This window comes from Lagopus muta, chromosome 18 (genome assembly GCF_023343835.1).
Source record: "Lagopus muta isolate bLagMut1 chromosome 18, bLagMut1 primary, whole genome shotgun sequence".
NCBI classification, from domain to species: Eukaryota; Metazoa; Chordata; class Aves; order Galliformes; family Phasianidae; genus Lagopus; species Lagopus muta.
Window position 1 is genome coordinate 7,450,912 of NC_064450.1, and position 21,183 is coordinate 7,472,094.

A 21,183-nucleotide genomic window follows, 5' to 3' on the forward strand; every position below is an offset into this window, starting at 1 on the left:
GTAAATATCCAGCAGTCATAAAAAAATGAGCAAGTCAGAATGATAAATATTAAAACTGAACACTTGCTGAATGCTTTTGAATCATAGCTCTTTTACGATGAACACTCCTGTTTTCATTGGAATGCAAGTGAAATCCACTTAACAAACTAAGCTGCTCTGTTCTACCCCAAATACTTCAACAACACTTTTATTCAGATAACTCCTTTCTCCCTTTTTAATAATCTATTTGAGAAAAAAAGAAAGAAAGTAAAGAGCTGGAAATCTGTATTGGCATTCTCCTTCAATTCCTCAGTAATGCTCATTAGTTGGACATCACTGATTTTGTGTCTGCAGAGAAGCTCTATCCGTTAAGGCTGTAATTGTGACTTGACTGTTTGGAGGCGCATTCCTATGGTTTGAGTACCTATCATGATGTTACCTTGATTGCTCATGAACATGAAAATCTTCGTTTCCCCCTGTACTATCTTCAATTAGAAATATCATACCCAATCCTGCTCTGTAGACTGAGCAATGCATAGAATTCCAAATTGTTTCCTGTCAGAAATGTTGTTTTGTATTAGATCCACGCACAGATCAGACAACCAACACTAAACAGCATGCAGTGCAGGAGTGTAATCTACATTTGATCAGTTCCCAGGTTTTCAGATTCCTGAGACAGAAGAAACTCCAGCATTGCTTTGCAAGGAAAAGGTTGGGTTGCACCCGCATTTCTTAGGAACCTTCTCAGTCTGCTTCCACTGCCGTGGCACAATGCACCATAAACCCACATACACACAGGTTATATGAAGGGTGAGTTACACGCCATTTACAGCTAGCTTGCCATGCTCCATGAATGCAATTCTGTGTGTCTTGGGAAGTCAGAAATCTAATTTTTGAAAGACATTCAGCACTGCGACATGCAGAGAGGTGATAATACACAATGCTGAGACTGCAATCAGGCAGCAGTGTTACTGACCATGTGCACCACTGCCCTGGAAGGCCACGCTTAGCAGAGACAGGAGAGCCTCCATGGGGAAGATAAATGATTTAGTTTAATCCAAGTGGGAATTCCTGGGGGCTTACATATAAAAGTACTGGAAACATAACGTTATTTACACGACAGTTTATGTCACGAAGCTGACTCTGTCCCTCTGGATAATTATAGCAAAGGTTAACTCTGTGCAATCAGCAGAAAGTGCCTGGAATGAAGAGCTGAGCCCTGCGGACCTGTCAGTCACTGCTGAGTTCTAAGGACGTTGCACTGAAAGAAGGCAAACATGGAGAGCTGATACCACCCAACAAGCCGTAACGAGAAACAGCTTTTTAGTTTTAATTAAAAGCGCAACAAAATGTTTTTTCATGTCTCATTCATTTGTTTGTTGTTGTTATAGAATCAAAACACAAGATTTTTCCTTTTAATGAAAAACAGAAGCTGTTTAACCCTCTCTCCTCCTTATTTATAGACATGTAAAAGCTTAGAAAAGTAGCCTTTGTGACAGTGCCAATGCAAATTTTGATGTTTGATGCAATTCTGGTTCAGACAATGTTTTGTAAAAGCAGCAAGCGAGTTCTGAGTTCATGCCTTATATCCTTCAGCTCCCCAGTCAGCTGACAAGTTGTTAGCTGCTGTTAATGCCTGATGAACAGGCTTACAGGTGGCCTGGGCACACCATTATAGTGGGAAATACATAAGAGAATCGTCATCACTGTGTTCAGGCCAATGTTGTTCTGTGAGAGAGACAACCATGCACCAAATAACACATCTTCCTTCATTTCCAAGAGACTGAAGCCAAAATGCAGTGCTTGTAGGCCACTGCCTGACTGCACAAGTTCCCCCAGTGCCACGAGCACTTTTCAGTTAGGGATGCAACTGGCCCAGCAGCTGCTAGAATGGTTTGAGTTGGAAGGGACCCCTAAAGGCCATCCGGTCCAAATCCCTGCTGTGAGCAGCGACACCCACAGCTCCATCAATGCTCAGAGCCCATCCAGCCTGACCTGAACATGGTGGATACTGGTTGCTGATCACCATATAAAGTTCTGAAATGCTGCAAAACTGCATTTGTACCAGAGATCTGCAAACCCTTTTCCAATTCAGATATCCACAGCCTCTGCATTTTCCTGAATACGTCAATCTGGTTTAAATGCAGATTGTAGGCTTTCTTGTTTCAGTACTACTCTGTAAATTACATACACTATTTTGCTTGAAGCACACTGCATCTCTGATTTCACTGGAAGTGTCTGCATTAATTTTAGCAGCATTAATCACGTGGAACTGTTTACAGACAACATGCTAGGACGATAGATGCATGAGATCAGCAGTAAAGATTACTTTTTATCTCAGTCATTGTCCAATTATAATTCTCTCAATACAAGCATCAAACAAGGGGTTAGAATAGTCTCGGAGCCCTCTTATAGCAGTACAGTCACTTTAAAATAAATGCATCATTTAACAGCTTGGATAGTTGAAATACCAACCTGAAATAGAGAGCAAGAGGTAAGTATTTGCCTGTAGGGTTCAGACAGTTTAATTCCCTTTTATTAACAAAAACAGAAAAGAAAGCTAGCTGAAAATTTTGCAGGAAAATAAGTGCTTTTGCTTTGAAGCAAGATCTTGTCGTTCCCCATCGCAGCTCCCCCCCAGGGGCAGCCCCATACCTGCTCGTGGGTCTCCAGCTCCCTGCGCTGCAGCTTCTTCTCTGCAGCCCGTGCCTGGATGCGGGAACGCTCCGCTTCATCTTGTAGGGTCTGAAACAACACCAATGGGTGCAGAACATGTGAGAAACCCCCCAGAAAGCTCACAGGTAATGTGCTTTGACACTGGCTCATAGAAACATGGAATGGCTTAAGGACCTTAAATATCAACCAGTTCCAAGCCCCTCCATGGCCTTGGGCACCTCTAGGGATGGGGCACCCACAGCTCTGAGCAGTGCCAGTGCTTCACCACCATCTATCATGCTATTTATACAACCTGTGCTTCCTTGGAACACTTCTGCAGTGCACCAATAACCCTTCCTTTAAACCTGAGCAACAACCCTCTCTGGAAATCTATGTCTGGAATTTGAGTGGAAATGCATTCCATGCTACTGCCATGGGACGCTCACCGAGACACGGGGCTCCCTTCTGCCCTGGGGTGAATTCAGCACGGGACCTACAGACACAGCATCAAAGGCAATAAATAAGAGGATATTACAATCGCCTCCCTTTACCACAACAATCCAGTCTTTATTTAGTTCAGGAATGATCACTTCTAAACCCCGCTCATAAAACGCATCGACAACTTTATTTTGTCATTATTGTTCCTCTTATATATTTATTTTTATTATGGCCGTCCCTAGGAGCCTTGATCTTTTTGTTATGTGCTTAACAAAGGAGAAGTCATGCCCCAAGGAGCTGATAGTCTGTGTTATTTCTAACAGATACACACCAAACAAACAATACCAAGTTTCAAAGATATTTTTTTTAAAGTTTCCTAGCCATTGTTGGACGTTTGAATACACACTTAACATTTACTTACACACTTACTAAAAGCTTAGTTATGTTGTCAGCTTGAATAAAGGCATTGTTAGCTGCAAGTGCTGACTTGAAGCAAAGCGCACAATGTGGATGTGAGATTGACATCGGCACAGAGGCAGCTGTGGCAGCAGAAAGGGAATACTTTGAGCTATCTTTTGTAGGGCAGAAAATCGGGGCAGAGCTGTCCGTCAGCTGAAAGGCGTGGGGCAGCCAGGACCGAGCAGGGGCTGGCCCTGGGGACTGGCCATAGGGACACCAGGGTTTGGAGGAGCACCGGGAACTTGTTGCTGCAATGGAGACCAGTGTGACCCCACGTGTCCCGCAGAACACACGGCACACTGAGAGCTGCCTCCTCAACATGGGACACCCAGGAGTAAACCAGCATCGTTAACAGGACCGGGGGTACAAAGACTGAACAGCCAAACCCTTGCTCTTTTCCACAGCACTGAAACCCTGCGCTCTCAAATCATTTACAGGATAAAATTGCTACGGAGATAAGATAAGAGGAACTACTTATGATAGATCTTGCACATTGTTTTGAAGTGATGCCAGGCATTAACTTTAAAGTCTTATAGTTATAAGGCTGTTTGTTACATGTTCTAATGCCAAAAAATGTAACCAGACCCAAGCATGAACTTAAAATCTGCCCAGGGACTTTTATGCTATCATCACTTCTGAGAAATGCCAAAATCCAGTCTTGAACATGTATCTCAACTCAACTGTTGATACTCAACAAGTCTTGCAGTACCAGTAATTTGCATTATTATAATGAAACTTAACATGTGAACTGCAGGCTCATTATTTTCTTTTTGTACCTCTAATGTCGTAACTTAAAACACAAACAAGCCGACCTTGATGTGAAACCTACAAAGATCCATGCAATGTGGAAATGCAACACAGAACGAGCAGGGCCTCGTATCAAAGATCACCAAAGGCCCAATCAACTTGATAACAGTCTTCCCATAACACCAAAGCGTCCAGGCACGACCAGCAGCTCTCAGGAACGCTCACGGAGCACATCTGGCCAAGCTACAAAGTACAACCTGCCTTCTGCTGCTTCCACGTGATCAGCTCATACAACCCAACAGCTTGGCAAGGTGAGGGCTGAGGATTCCCTCCTAGCGCTGAAGAGCAAGTTTGACTCTCACTTGACTTTGAAGATTGAGGGATAGCACACACATATGAGTGCACATGCATGCTTTTGTCTCAGGGAATGAATTCCTATCATCCTATCACAAAAAACCTGAAGTATTGAATACAAAACGGGATCTGAAAGAGCTCCTGTAAAAGACAACAACCACGTTGTGGCAAAGAAGCAGCGCAGTGCTGTTCCACTCCCTCATTTCCCCAGTTTTACTTTCTGCAACAGACAAACATACTCTGCAGAGCACAAAATGAGCGGTTCCTTTAAATCTGTGGGTTTGTCATGCATCTTAAAGTAATTTAATTAGGGAAGTTCAGACGACACAGAGTTTTTCTTAAATCCACCTACTCTAGATAGCATTTGTCAGCATGGAGCACCCATTTTGTTCCATTAAAAGGGCAGACAATGTATTAAACAAGCACAATTTAGAAATAAGGGTATTTTTTGTTTGTTTGTTTTTTAACCATATCATATAAGGGTAACAAAGTATATTATTATCCATTCATCAACTGTCAAACCCGCTATATTGTATGAGTTTGCAGGCTTTTCCAGTCACAACTGTCTGCTGGCATTGGGACTGCGTAAGAAAAGACTTGTGATGAACCACAAACAGCTTTACCATTTTTTGACTATTGTTGGTAAACTTCAGTGCTTTGCACACGGGCTCTGCTGCCACTCTTTGCAGAAAGTGGTTTTGTTTATGAAGGATGTCCTACAAGTAACGCTCATCTGGGTATTTCAGCTCCCCTATCAGCACGAAGACAAAGAAAGCAAAACCAAAAGATCCGTATTTGATCAAAGCCACATGAAAAAAAAGTAACATCAAAATCTCGTCGTTGCTGTAGATTCCTGCATGCGATGGTCTCTAAAGATAATAATTAGAACCAAGTAAGATTGCTGCCCATGATTGTAATTTGCTAGGAGGAGCCGTGATGGCTGTCATATGAATAATGTGCCCTTTTGAAGATCACACTGAAAATTCTCTCTATTGTCAAAATGCTTCATAGGCAGTGGTCAGAGCCTGAATGCTGATAGCGGTTTCTGAAGCTATCCAGCACCATCACATCTTTTCTGCATCTGACAGAGAAGTTTTCAGCATGCAGAATGCTCTAACAAACAGCAGAGGACTTACCCCAGGTGTACCAGAGAACATCTCTGTTGGAAAACGAAACAAAGGTTTGGTTTGGTTTCAAAATGCACAGCTTCAAAGTGTCAGATTTTGCCCAAAGAAAAACAGTGCTTATGTTTAACAACTGTTGAGATGAAGAAAAAGGCACAGAAAAGAAGTAAAAATCGCTGGCCGATTTCTGAGGGTCACAGGCAGTTTTTCCCGAATGGAAAACAAAACCAAACTTATTAAGCTCAGTTTTTCCAAGGACAAAATGAATCCCCCTCCCTCAGCTTCGCTACGTTGACTTACATCACTGTTACAAAGACAGTTGGGTTTTTTTTCTTCAGTTAAACTGGCTTTCAAATGCTATGTAAACATGTTTGTTGTTGAAAGTCTACACCATACCTGACCTTGGAAGTGCTTTGTGTTGGCCTGAGAACAAAGAAATGAAATGTTTTGCTTTCCAGCCCAGATATCCTACACTTTGAAAAGCACTTAAAAATGTAAATGAGATAATCAGCTCTACTGCAACAATGTGGGTGAATTACAGCTGTATAAAAGGAACATTCATTTGATTTATTTATAAAAAAATGGAAAGGATCCTAAAATAAATTCATAATGGAAATGTTTTCATCACGCATGACTTTGAGTGACACGAAAAGGGTGGAAGAGTGATGGGTTTGAGAACATTGCCACTGAAATACTGCTGTCAGACTTCAGGATCTCCAGTGGAGCTGGTGGATGGGAGCAGGGCTGTCACAGCAGTCCATGACATGCTTGGCTACTGACTGATATGAAAGGAGCAGTGAACACCCAAGCTTCTTCTCCTGGAAGGCACTTGGTGGCTTGGTTATCACCAGCAAAATGGTGGGCAGACAGGGAGAAGCAGAGCTTGGCCTGCGCAGCTCCAGAGGTGCTGGGATGGTGCACTGGAGCACAGGGACTCAGCCCAGCTCTGGGTGCCAGATTGTGGCTGCAAAGGGCTTCTTTACAAACCCTAAACTTGTAAAGCACGTGGTTTTGACAGGGAGCCACAGAGACAAAGGGTGTGATGCCAGCATTACAAAACCCTTCTCAAGGCAGGAATACATTTTTGGCAATAGTTACAAGGCTTAATCTGAATCAACTAAAAGCTGGTAAGAGAAAGATTTCTACAGATCACATGAACAAGTATGAAATGGGAATATTCAAAGGATTTAGTCTTTAATGTCTGAAACCTGATTTGATTATCCTTTAATCACAGGATATCTTAGAAGTGTTGGATTCCCTGAAAGAAAACTCAGTTCTGGAAGACTTACATAAACAAAAATCACAGTGACGTGGAGTTACTCGGTATCAATCCTTACTGTGGAAGTGCTGCATTTACAAAAGCTGTGATATTCCTTTTCCTTTGGCCTAAAATCATTTCCTACATTTGGTGAGCTCTTGAGTGCCAGCAGGGCACCATTCCTGCTCCCATCACCCTGTGATCACAGTGACAGTAGATTTCTCTCTCTGCTACTGAAGGCTGAATGAAGAAGAGGTACTTGGAAGGAAAATCTCCTAAAAATTGTTAAAAACCCAACGTATTTTCACTTTGAAACAAAACGGATCAGCAGTAAAACCAGAGTGCACGGCCATCAGGTTGCACCACGTAACAGCAGTCTCCTCCCGACACAGCACTGTCACTTACTGGCTCTAGCAGCAGCTCTGCACATGCAGATGTGCATCTGTATCAAGAAAAAACCTCAGTATTTAGCAAACCTTCTGCTAAAGGTAGTAATAGTTAACTTTTCATCTTCAAAGAATTTTTCAAACATTACTAAATTAATATAATTAGTTAATGAAAGATGCAGTAATAAAAGCTACCATAATTACCGACGGTAGATTTAATTATCTCCTAGCTAATGCCCACAGAAGGCTTCCACTTTAACGTCCTCAAAACATGTGCCAACAATAATTCTGAATACAAGGCCCCTCTTTAAGTGCCTTCTAAATTTAAATTACATCCATTGATGTGTTTTCTCTTCCCGATCATAAGAAGAAAACCTACCTCTGGAAGCATAAAGAAAACTCTGCGAATGGTAATAAAAAATAAAGCAGATTTTGTTTCAGAAGTATACGTGGAGGTGTTTTACAATTATGTTGGAGAAATGCTCAGTGTTGAGGACCTTTCTCTCTGCATGCAGCTATAGGTATGGGCTGTCCAGGAAGAACGTTGTACCATGTGGCCTCCCAGCTTACAGTGTCAAACACAACCCTTAGTTAAAGAAAGCAGGCCAAGTACCCCACTGGAATTACTGTTAGGCATTTATTTTCTAACTCACATTCTCTATTCACATTTTTTAAAGTAATTGTTATTTCTCTTCAAAACACTTGATGGAGACCAGCAAGTATGTCTGTGCTTATTCCTGCTAAAGGTAAATACTGAAACGTATCCATGAAGATCACCAATGCTGCTCCACCAATCAGAGCAAAAAAGCGTACTTTTAAGAAGCAAAACACTGCTGTTGGAGCCAAATTGTTGGTGTATCATCAGTGCTTGCTGGTTCTCAGCAGAGTTTGGTGCACTGCTCCACACCTCGCCATGCTTGCTCCCCACGCTGCATTCCAGTGTGTTTGAAAATCTCTGTGCTTGAGTCCTCTGAAGGTTTTGGTGGAAAGCAAGAGAAATCTGATGGGTTTAACCTAATACATATGTTTGCTGTTTGCATATGGAAAAATTCCTTTCTGGTGGGAACTTTTTCACTGTTGCTGCAACACACTATATATCCAAAAAGTCTCCTTTGATGTTGAACTATTGCTCCACTACTCATTATGCCACTGATTCAATATGAAAGGCAAAAATTCTGTGGTTTTTGTTAAAACAATAGCTTTGTTTTTGCAAACAAAGTTCTCCACAACCTATATGCAGGGAGCCAACATTGCTGCAACAGAAAAATAGAATCTATTATTTTGTACTGAAAATAGCTACAGCATTTAATAACTCAAATTATTTTTCCATCCTACAGGTAACATTACAATTGCTATTATGACTGTACTGAAAATTTATGCTTTATTGCTCCCCAGGAATAGAAATTAAAACACCATAAGCAATATTTAGACTTTCTTGAGCACACTCCTTCCAGTGACCTTCTAGCCTCCTACCATACGTTCAGCTTCATTAGGGTGAAGCTGCTAATAAGTGAATGGGAGAAGTGGGTGGAGAAGGGAGAAGTCCTGCAAAGACCGATTTGTCCACATCCTACCACGCAACAGAGCTGCAGACCTGGGAGCCTTCATGCCTGGTGTATGATGTCAACCACTAAACACCATTTCACGAATAGTGAACACGAATTACAACGTGGAATGAAAATGTAACTGTTAGCTCCTATTAAAAAGTGTCCCCAAAAGGGCTGGTTGCCCATTTTCTACTAATCGTTATGAGAGATAAAAAAGAAAGTTCCTTTGTTTAGGAGTCAGGTACAAGGTGCAATTTTCCAAGGCAAAGTCAGCAGCTCCCACTTGGAAGAATATGAACTGCCATATACTGAAGAAGTTTGGAAATGTGGCCCACTTTGCTGACATTTCAGAATGGGAGTGGAGATCTTGCAAAGCACAGCTGTAGGCTCTGCACATTTCGGCACGTCAAGCAGCCACTTCTAGTTTGTCTCCATTGCTTCTGTGCTTTGCCAGTAGGAGATGCCGTTGTGAAGTACAAGAAGTTCTTCCCTTGAGGTAGCGTGGGAAGAAAGAAAGGGGTTCAGGAAGGAAGAGAAAAATTTGGCTCCAGGAACAAAATTAAGCCTCTCCAGTAGCAGTGAAAAATTTTGCAAGTAGGTCACTTAACTACAAGAAGTGTCTATTCAAACATTTTTTCCCTGTGTGGTTGGGCCTAACGCTGCACTGCTTTAATTTTTCATGATCTGTTTGGAGGAGTTGACTGGCAGTGTATTTTAGACTTTGCCTGTTGAGCAGATCATTCACACAAGCTCCCAAGCAGTCCCTTAACACCCACCTAGATCTGGGAATTCTGGAGATTCCCAGAGTACTGTTAGTTCTGTCAATACATGGATTCTTTCCTCCTCTGTTCCTTTAAGACATTGGTGTGTTTTTGGCACCCCCTACACACTGACAGCACCAACAGAGCTATTTGGGGGCTTCAAATTAGGCAAGGACCAAAGCATTTTGCTGCATCAGGACTTCACTGCATTGCACTATGAACAGAATTCATCTGAAATGCAAAGGATGTCATAGGGCACAGCAAGTCCAGCAAAGATAGCAGTTCAAGGAAAAGAGCAGGATGCACTGTAAAGTCCAGCATTGTGTTCCAAGGTGCCAGGGAAGGAATTGTTTTGGCTTTGTGTTGAGTGGCACAGGTGACAGGAGAGGGGACGGAGGAGGCTCAGAGAGCAGCAGTAAATGCTTTCATCTGCTGTTCTCTGTGAACCACACTACCCAATGAGTCACTGCCATGTGCAAGCATTGCTGTCTGTCCTCAGGTTGTTGCAGTGAAGTCACTAGGATAGTTGCCAGTTGGGGGCCTTTCCCACAGCATTTACCAGGAGCCCTCTGTTCCTTTGGTCCTTCCCTGCAACCCCTTGGATCCATGGCCATGGCATCTTTTCCCCTTTCCACTCTCTGAGGTGCAGACAGAAACACCGACAGTTCACATACACTGATGGAACAAATCTTTTAAACCCAAAGATACCATGACATCCTAAGCATACGGTTATGAAGGAAAAGTTCAAAACTCCATTTTAAACCACTTATGAGGGGATTTACCAAGATTCTGCCTAATGTTCAGCTGACGCATTGTCAGAAAACATTCATCACAAACCTTTTGAAGTTTAGCTCCCCCCATCGTTATTAAAACCGGAACTGCAAAGTTTGTTATCAGCCTCAGAGCACACAGAAAATACTTCAGGTACTTTTCATGTCAACCTTTCAGTCTGATTTGCAGACTATTAACCAAAAGGAAGCGCTCCCAATCAGGTCACTGCCTGACGAACGGCAGCGCGGAGCAGGCAGAGCTGCACCTCGCTGAGCCCCCAGCAATTCTCATCTCATTTGCTTTTTATTAAAAACTCTGCAATACAAGGCAATGGCACAGAGGCCACGCACTGAGCAAGTTTCCTGGGAAGACCTGATGTCGGCTTCTGCGTTTTCAGGCAACTCTTTGATTCTTTGATGGTGTGTCATAAGAATGTCCAAAATGTCACATTGGTGGAGATGCTCCGCTAGTGAAAAATTGCTATTGTGCATACAAACGGACAAGTAAAACATCTGGTTTTGCTGCTCGCTCCGTTCTTACCAACAGCTCCACAAAAACAAACATCAGGGGATCGAGCAGAATTTCCTGAACATCTGACTCCCAATAAAGCGTATTTATCAATCAGCAGCTGAACAGGGCAATCTCCTCCCCGCCGGGCGCTCCGTTCCCAACCCCGTTTATCACCAAACTGCCACTTTAAGTGAGTGTCCTGAAATGTTACACCTGGAGACACAACTGGGGTCCCAGCGGACCCCTGGTGTTCTACAAAGGTCTCCTTCCAAACACATTCCTTGTCCCCCATGCACAAAAACCTGCTAACATAAACACTGGTAACGGGCTTTGCAAAACATTCTGCTATGCTCTCTTAAAAAGCAAATATGAAAGGCTCGGTTATTTCCAATCAACAGGCTAATCTGATTCCCGGCATGAACAAAAGAGAGCTATTCATGTTGTGCAATGAACTACCAGGCTGCCTGATACTGCTGGAATTCTCCCCGCTATGGAAAACTATACACATCCCCGTATATGCTCACATGCAGAAGAAAGCTAATAATGTCTTTACATCCTTCAAAGTAACCTTAATCAAAAATATTAACTCACCAAGCAAAGCGCTGCTTTGTGAACAGAGCAGGAGCCGGCCTGACGCCTGCACGCCTGCACACCCCATGCAGGCAAGGTGGGAAAGGCAGCATCTTCTCAGATTATGTCTCTAATTCAAAAACTGGAAGTTTCTGACAAGGGAGGACATACCCTCAGAACCTTGGAAATTCCTTCATTCCAAGTCTTGAAAAGTTATTAATGACCTCCATCCCAGTTACACTTGCAACAAGACATGACAGTGCAATTGCTCACATTTAAATGTATGAGGGAAAACTGAGCATTTCTGAAGCTGGATGGTTTTTTTTAGTCTTGTTGAGATGAAGCTCATTTACTTAAAAAGAAAAAATGAAAAAGAACATCCTCTGCAGCTGGTCAAACAGATTACGAAACTCTAATCTCACCAGCCTGAGGAAAACAAAAACTGCTTTTCAAGTATTTATTTTACAGAGGGCTGACTTTATACTTTTAAAAGATGCATTAGTAGGACAGATCAGAACATCCCAGAATGTTTCTGATCTCGTTAATCATGTAATGTTATGACAGAGATGCGTGCTGTCATAATACCAATGATTCTAAACATCTCGAAAATCCTTTACACTCATCTTTCTTCCAAAGAATCAGACAGGGGTTAGATCTATCCCAGTTCCTTTGCAAGTTTTTTGTCCTCCATTTTAGAGCTCTGGAATACTTGTACTAAATATTTTAGATAGAAAAACACATATGCACATAGCAAAGAACAAGGCCAGCCTCTACAACCCATTCAAATGTTTCTGCTAGCTTTCTATTTAAAGTGTTTGACTCTGTCTCTTGCTTAAAACTCCTTTCTGGGAGCACCTACAACTCTACTTCTTTAGCTCTAAAATCATCTTTTTTGTTGAACTGGAATCACCAATAAAAAAATAAAGCATGAGGGCAGCTTAAACTCATTGGCTGTGCTTCCCTTAAAAGCAGTTCCTTGTCAGAGCTGTTTGGTCTGTAAGAAAATGTGCAGAACGCACTGTGGGCAGAGCAGACCCCTGGGCAGGAAGCTCTGCTGCAGCACTTACAGCAGGACCCTGCAGTCAATGCTTTGATGCTGATAATTTCACTGCTACCAGTGACAAATTAGATGCAATTTATACACGAGTAAACTTGGAAGAGGGTGAGAAAGGGAGAAGACACGCCACAGCTATTTTTGACTTCAAGATATGCTCTTTGTAGAATATCCAGAACTCTTATTGCAGTCATGACAAGGAAGATCTGATTTCTAGGGAGTTTTGATTTAGCTTCTTTTTCTTGTTTAAGTCTTTGATCATTATCACACCTGCAGGACACTTCACTCATCACCCAGAAAGCTCTGAACAAGGACAATATCCCAAGCCAGTCTTCTCCTGGCTTTAGAAATGCTTCTGTACAGGTAGGGAATGCTGCAGGAGCTCGGACGGCTGAGCGATGCTCCATCAGTGCAGAGCGAGAGCTGCCAAGCCTGCTTGGCAAGCCTACAAGCAAGGCAGGCTCTTTTCATTTTTCCATATTTTCTTTATGTGTAAGTAGTTCCAAATATTCTTATATAGATGACATTTTTAAAATGCAAAAGCATTAAAAATAACAGAAAACAGATAAAGTTCTGAAGCAGCACCGGTTTCTCATTTTGCTGTTACATACTAATGTCTCTCATTAGACCTGCATAGCAGAGCGAGCACAGCTTTCCAGCTACCTCAGGCACACTCAGAAAACTATTCCTTATCACACATGAGACATAAACTGTGAGGAGAACAACGCAGGACGTGGCATGAAAGAACTAAGAATTCTGATACTGTTGAAGTTGCATCCATCTTGATGCAGCTTTGGGATCTGATAAGGAGGCAGCAATAAGCTTGTCCTCTGCAAGGCATGACAGCCTTCACACATATTGAGGGAGGCTGGATTATTAGACGCAGGTGCTGGCAAATGAGTTCACAGCAGTGCCAAACCTGGCTTGGAAGCACATTTGATGTGGCTCAGGATGGAGAAGAGACCTGGTAGAGCACAGGAGAAAGGAAAAGGCACTATACACAGCATAAGCATCTGAAGGCAGACAGATGCCTTCTAAAATAAATCATTATTAAATAAATCATAGTCAAAATACACATTTTAGATTTCTCCTCCAAACTACCTGCAGAAGTTTGACTTGGTCTGCAGGTATCTCGCATTTGGTAGCCCAAATTTTTCTTTATACAGTTTCATGTAGCCACTCCCATGTTTTCTGTGAGTGAACAAACTCCCTTTTCACGTTCAGCTTTCTCCCATCTGTACTCCCAAGCTCTCTCCCACAGCAAGCTGGGAGTGGAGCAGCAGTGCCGGGTGCAGGACAGGTGCCCATGGGCATCCTTGTGCCCAACAAGCACATCCTCCCTGTGCCTGCTCCATTTTAGGCTCTGCTGGTGGAAAGGATGGGGAGTGAGAAGGGAATCACACAGATAACAGCAGTAAGAGGGTCGAGATGGAACACTGAAGACTACTTATGGGCACTCAGTGATGTAGAAAGTAGACAAGGCCTGCGTTTTGATTCACAAATGACCTGAACATGGCCGAGGATGCTTTCCTCCCTTTCTACATAGCAGGAGTTATTTCTTCCTGATGTTCTAAAGAGAGATCAAATCCGGTGTGAAACTGAGCTGTGACTGTATGGAAGAACTCAAAAAAAGAACACTGAACGTTTTGTCTTCTAAGGCTGACATGGACAAGTTTTGAAACGTAGATCTCATGCCATGCTGGGCCAGGAAAACGGCACATTCAGGGGATAGGCTTCCAGCACAAAACTACTCACAAGGAGATGTGATGTGGGGCTCTCTTCACCTGCCAACAGAGCTGGCAGAAAACTAAACAGGTTCTGGAGAAGAGCTGCTGCTGGAGGCAAAGGAGGAACCACTACAAGAGTTGCCCTGACCTGTGAGGAACTGGCCTTTTCGCTTTGAACTTCAGCAAATCTTAATGAATCCTTCATAATTGGCAATCTGCTATTTTCACTGAGGATATAGCTCTCTTGAGGTGCCAAATGGAGGAGACACATTAGAAATTCAAATTTGGGGTTCTCACGATTGGTTGGCCAACGTTCACGAAGGCAGTTCCAGCAGGTACCTTTACCACTACTATTGTTTGGTTCCATTAATGGATTAGATCATTCACAAACACTGCCAGTGCTGAACAGTTTGGTTTTCAGTTTGGTAATCATTAACACACTGACAGATGAAGTTATTGACTTTAGTGCCATGAAAACCTGAACTAAAAGTAAGCAGAAACAGCTTTAGTAACAGAAGTAGTTAAAAAGTGGTTGTGTCAGAGGACTGTGGCTTTTGTTGCACTTGATGAATCTCTGCTTTACTCCTCTTCCAATCCTTTCTTATCTGGCAGTTGCACAAGGAACTTTTGCCAAGAAGCTCATTGAGAGTCCTACAGCTTATCCTGCAAGCAATACTCATTCCATATGCTTGAGAATAAACTTAATAGACCCCTGAAGGAGAAAACAGGTGAGTTCTTTAAGCTTTGTGAGGTGGTTTTCTCAGTGGAGGACCAAGGGTGTTTGGAAGAGGTCAAAGACACAAGTCTAGAGACGAGTTTATGAAGAAGCTTCAGCCTTGAAGTTCCCAGTCTTCTCTGCAAACTTCAGCATCAAGCCTACAGCCTCCTTCATGCATGTTTGCAAGGGTTAACAAATAAAATACCGCACTGAATTCTATTAATCAATGAAGAGAATGAGCACAATGTAGGCAGTGCATGAAGCAGGGACAATACTGCATTCCTAGGGAAGGATCCCAGACCCCAGTGCACGATGGAGCACGTGCTCTAAGTGCAGAATCCACATGCAAAAGGCTCAAAGAAGAATGAAGAATATTTTCAATGAAACTAACTTACCGTTTTGCCTTATGTTCTTGTACGCTATACGCAGACATTGAGGCAGTCTGTTTGAACTGCAAGGCAACAAGGTGAACCAGGCCTAAATGAAAGTGTTTACTGTACAAATTTTGATGAGAAAGAAGGCAAAATTTGATACACAGAAATAGAATTTTACTCAGTTTTGGGGCTCTAGTGCTATTTTGGCTGCCAATTGCACAAAAAATTTCCACTGAAGGACAAGTCAAATTTCCTTTAGGACGAAGGCATCCAAAAACTTATTGAAGTTGTTATACTAGTGCCTATGCATTCTTTAAGCAGATGAACTGCTTCATTTTGAATCCATGTCAAACCACAAGAACTGGCTGATAATAACATTCAATTAAAATGATCTGCATTTTTTTTCCTTTTTCCAGAAGAAAATTGGCTAGCTGCTTGAGTGTGCATTTCTACCAGGGCACAAAAGAGTGATACAAGAAGGAAATGAGATAGGATTATATCTAGGATCAGAAGGGTCAAGTTTGGTGACAGTATTTTTAGGTTTAACTTCTTCACACAAATTCGTGAGATGAAAAAGCCACTTCTACTCAGCTTGGAACTGTGAGAAAGTCAGAGCCAGAACTTGCAAATATAGAAGCCATGCTAATTAGACAGATGTTTTTAAAACCCCCCAACTTCACTCCCAATGCATATTTGTAGCTTTTGATGTCCTCGGTGCTGCTTCACATCATGCGGGGCTGACTGAGAAGAGCAGAAGCTGCTCCCCTGCTAGGCTGTCTGGGTGAGTTTGCCATCTGATCTACTGAATACACAGATAAAAGTCCTCACCCACTTTTTTCTTTTTCAAGCACAGTACTGTAACTTGGAAAGTTCCTTTCTTCTCGACTCCACTGATGCAAGACAGTGGCAGAAATATGGCAGCTTTGGCTGCTTTCCTTTAGTCTCCCTTTGTAATAATCCTTTACTGCTAAGGAAGCCAGGTATTTTCACTTGTAGGAAAAATATCACTTTCTAGAAGATGCACTATTTTCCAAAAATGGTGAGAGTGCTACTGACCCCTCGATCCCACTGCTGCCCTGCCCCTAAACACAGGCACTTATCCCACACAGCCTCAGATTCACCAGGTTTCTCTTGTAGCTTTTAAGAAAGGCTCAGCTACTGTGCAAACAGTTGATAAGTTTAACAGGCACGTTGCTATTTTCCTGTGATCTGCCACTCTAAAGTGTTTGCAAGTCATTTTTTAAAAATATGCTGATATGTGATCTGCTAAAGTTACAGAGCTGCATGTAGAAGTGGAGAGCCAGCAGAAAATTTTCAATGGAATCTGAAGATCTCTAAAGTCAATAATAATTTTGGCAAGAAGATTTTAACGTATAAGGCTGAAATCCTCGGTGGCTCTTCTCCTGCTGATATCCCTGGAGCAGCTAGCGCCACAATTAGCACAGAAATGATAGCAAACTATATTAGAACACACAGTTTTGCAAAAAAAAAACCACAAAAGTTTACACAAATACTAGAAATCGTGTCGGCATGCTTGAATAAGCTAATGCAATCTGCTGCTATTTTATCTCACTCCTGGGATCAGCCACACCAAAAGAGAGATATCTTAGGGAAATACAGGCTGATAAGTAGACTGGGTCCAGATCTCTATTTGCCAAACCCTGCAATGCATGTTACTGTGCCAGGTTTTAAAACCTTTACTACAGAGTAATAAATGTTTGTGGACTATGGAAGGTTTGCTTTGAAGATGCCATTTTCCCCAGCAATCTTTTGTTGGTTGAATATATAGTTCACACATATTGTGTTTCCACCTACATGGCTGGAGAAGCCCTGCAGTCAAGGCTGTTCCAGGAGCAGGGAAGGAGGCTGCGTTCCAGGAACTCACTGGAACTGGAACAAAGAACAGCCTTTGGAAAGTCTACACAGTCCTATGCACAGACTGCTTTGCAGATGCCCTGTGTTTGGAGGACGTTAGACACTTGTTTGTATCTTTATCTTCTTTATTTTCCCTCTCAGTAAAGTCCCAGGGATTTGAGCATGGGCTCTTCTCCCACGCAGCGTGCCCCATAACTTTGGGCCTCTCCCCAGCTCTGTCTCTCTAAGCTCCGCTCTCTCCTCCTCATAAAAGTCCCTCTGCTTTTTGGAGAGTAAAGCATCTTTGAAAAGCAATAGCACAATAAACTGCAACTGTCCAGACAGCCTCAAAAAAGCTCATTTCCAATTTCTTATACTGCAGAGAAAAACCTTGTCCTCATCTTCATTACCAGCATAGGCTCACGTTGTCTGTATTTAACGCTCATCATTAAGAGTGCTTTCTCTGCATCCTTCTAATAGACAGGGACCCCACTCATGTTTTAACTCCAGTTCTGGCAGTTAAAAGCAGTGATTTTATGGGTTGTTTTGTAATCTTTTTTTGGCATTTTTCCAATGAATTTCCAGAAATTACGGTAGTCTACCTTGCTAGGAGAAACCGATAGCTTCACTACGTGAGATTTCATATTGTATCATGCATTTATGGCATCTTTAATTCTGTAATTTGGGGACTGACAGATGAAATGTGACCTCCCTTTAGGGCTGAGAAAGAACAAAGAGCATTCAGGCAGCAAAGTTTCTTCTGCAGGGAAAGAAAAACACTGAGCACAACAATGAAAACGTAGGAAAAATCCAAACTTCTAAACCTGCCCACCAGAATTGGACTGCAGTTCAGAGACGAGGCAAGCACTGGTTCTAGGCTTTTATAAAACCTGTAAGTCTGATTTTGCTGTTGGCCATGGTAAGTTCTTCAATGTGTTGAGACATGAAAAGTGGAGAAAAATGCCAGAGTGCAAAGCTTGCTGCAGGAAAAAAAAGATGACTCAATTCTTTGTCTCACAAAGCATGTCAAAGATATTATAAAGTACTTGCAGATGCTCAGCCACTCAGCTTGCCTGATTGGCTAAACATCTGAAACCCTGTAATTTTGAAGAGAAGGTACTGCGCCTCATACAATGAAACAATTTGTGGCAGCAGAAAAACAGATATGAATATGAAAAGGAGAGAGGGCTTTTCAAAATGTTGGTTGCTATTAATAGCTGATTAACCATAACACAAAATAAGCCTTTTTTTATTACCATTACCATTCACGATTGTGTTGATACAGCCTTTTTAAAGACAGCCATGTAAGGGAATCACGAGACAGAATGTAAACAACAGCCAACAAGCTTGGGGCAAAACCCTCATTTCTCTTGCAGAATAAATTTGGGTCAAACTAATGTTCACGTCAACAAAGACCGGAAAGCAGGTACTTCTGAGCTTGGACCCCATATAAAAGAGAAAGCTAAAGCATAAACGCCCTGCAGATTTCATTTGCCAACCTGTTTGGAAGACACAAGTTCCTCTGCTGATCCAATGGGGTACAGGAAATGAAGAGCAAGATAATGTTATTTGCAAGGTAAATTTTCATGACTGCTTTACAACGCTAAGGTACAAAAACTTCTATGCTGGCGCCTTGTAATTCCCCACTAATAAAGACATTGCAGAATTATGAGTATTATTACGGACTAAAGCCAGCAACAAAGAAGTAGAGACCCATGAAGAATGACTAAATGTATTTAACATCAAGATAGTCCCTTAAAACTCTTTATTTCACCACACCAAATGGTTTAGGATGCGAATGCTTTGCCACAAAGGCAATTAGGGGGGTTTGAGACCCCTCTGGAGAACTTGGTGACAAACACATCACTGAAGATCTCCAATGACTGGCAGAATTTGGCATGTCTGTGGTCACGGAACCATCCCAAATTGCAATGCATGTTCTGACCAGATGTTTTATAAGACATGAGCCAGTGTTAGTTTCAACAGTGAAACGCTCATCTCCTTTTCACAGGCATTGATATGCTAAAAAAATCATAGAAGTTAAGATAAACATTACAATAAGATTTACTAAAAAATAATGCATCTTACTGGCTAAAAGTTCTCTGAGCAGTTATTCAACAGCAGCCTACATGATGAAAGCTACCATCCATGTGCAAGGTGGCAAAGTGAGCAAGTCAAGACTCACTGACAGAAAGTCACTGAAATAATATTCCCTCACTTTAGCCTAAGTTTTAGGTTCTAGCTGTTAGCCTGCCGGGCTTTTTTTTCCTATTAATGCTCCCAGTGCTATCAGTTACACATGGCCAGAGCTTTCTGAGCAGCTAGTTAGTACAGTCCTGCTGTACACACAAAGAAAATGCTGAACATGTAAATCGTTCCCCCTTTATTTGCCACAGCTTGGAAACTTGTCAGAAGCTTTAACAAAAAAGTAAAGAACGGAACTGGCTGGGCTCTCAAAGGGGTCTGACCAGACTGCAAGTGTGCTGTTAGATGTGGTCTCACACTGGGCTCCCTCACTGCCAACAACCACTCCAACCATGCAGCACTGCAGTTCTGTTACTGCTTGGACCCTAACCCAACCCTAACCCTGTTACGGCTTGGATCCTGAAGCTCCGTGCAGAAGGGATGGATGCACCCCTGAGCAGAGCTCAGGAGCTGGAGGTAATTTCCAGCTCTGCCACAAACCCAGACAGAGTGAAGGCTCTGCACTTTGCTGTCTCATTTCTAAGGCAGAACCAAAAATGCTTCTTTTCTGTACAGTACTCCAGGTCTATTTACATTGCACGCTCTCTGATGCATCTTCTCCCTTCGGAAGCATTAATAAGACATCTAGAACACTGACTGCTAGCTTTGCCTGGGACTTTAAAATCTAGAAACTGTAATTTTTTACATTAAGAACATCATTGGGAAATACAAAGTAATTCCAGTGTTCCAAAAGGTACTTTGAGGACAACAGGCTAAACATTTCTGCAGGACTCCCATCACTCAGCTCATGTTCCCACAGTTCTGACATGCTTTTTCTTTTAACACCAAATATTATTTGTAATTACAAGTGGAATTTGCTAATAAACATGGCTGATATTAAAATATAACTAAAAGGAGTTTATTCACAACATTTTTAAAAACATTGTTTCTCTCCTCTACTGCATTTAGAGGGATTTGCAATCACCACCAGTATATTTTGACAACTACTTTTTGGAAACAAAGATATCAGGTGCCCTTGAAGAAATGTTCTGAATGCTTTAAACAACCCAAGGCTTAAAATTATTTGCTTTACTTTTAGCTGGAACCAAAGGCGAAAGGGAAGGGGGATTACCAAGCGGGGTACCTGATACAGGGGCAGTGACAGCAGAGGATTTCCTGATATTTGCACTCAGAAATGTCACCGTGTTGATAAAGCCTCAGCCAAGCGTTTGCACAGAGGAAATTATTTTCTTGCTCCAAGATAGGGCAGCATCTAACACAATACAGTGATGCTGTTGAGAGTGCTCAGTGCCCACGTTAGTCTGGACAAGTTCACACCAGAAGTTTTCTCCTTTGTGCTTCTATGGCTATAAGTCACACTTCTGATTTTTTTCCCCTCGACATTTTAAAACATAACGAAGAAAAACAACTGTTTCAAACTTCTTCACATAAAGAAGAACATTATTGTATGACATTCTTTCCTAGAAATCTTTTAAGTTCTATTTATTAACGGAATTAATCTGATCGTGATTTGGCTGATACACAAAGTGTTGAAATATATCATCTTCAAAACATGTTTTGCTAATGAAATTTTGGTGTTAATTCAGGGGACATAACAGAATTCTAGAATCAGTAATAAGAGCCAAATAACAAATGTGGTTCTTCTGGCAAAAAAGCATCATTCTCTTCCCTTTCTGTTGTGGCTTTGTCGCT

The 21,183-nt window shown here is 42.0% G+C and overlaps 1 protein-coding gene across 4 annotated transcripts in view; it reads right to left on the reverse strand.

Annotated features, from left to right (window-relative positions):
• Positions 1–21,183, reverse strand: part of CEP112 (centrosomal protein 112) — a 139,966-nt gene that overhangs the window by 11,550 nt on the left and 107,233 nt on the right. For all 4 annotated transcript variants that reach the window (XM_048965509.1, XM_048965506.1, XM_048965507.1 and 1 more), the window contains one exon: positions 2,635–2,724. In XM_048965509.1, coding sequence (XP_048821466.1) covers positions 2,635–2,724 — 90 coding nt within the window. Of the gene's footprint in view, positions 1–2,634; positions 2,725–21,183 lie in introns of those variants that run through there.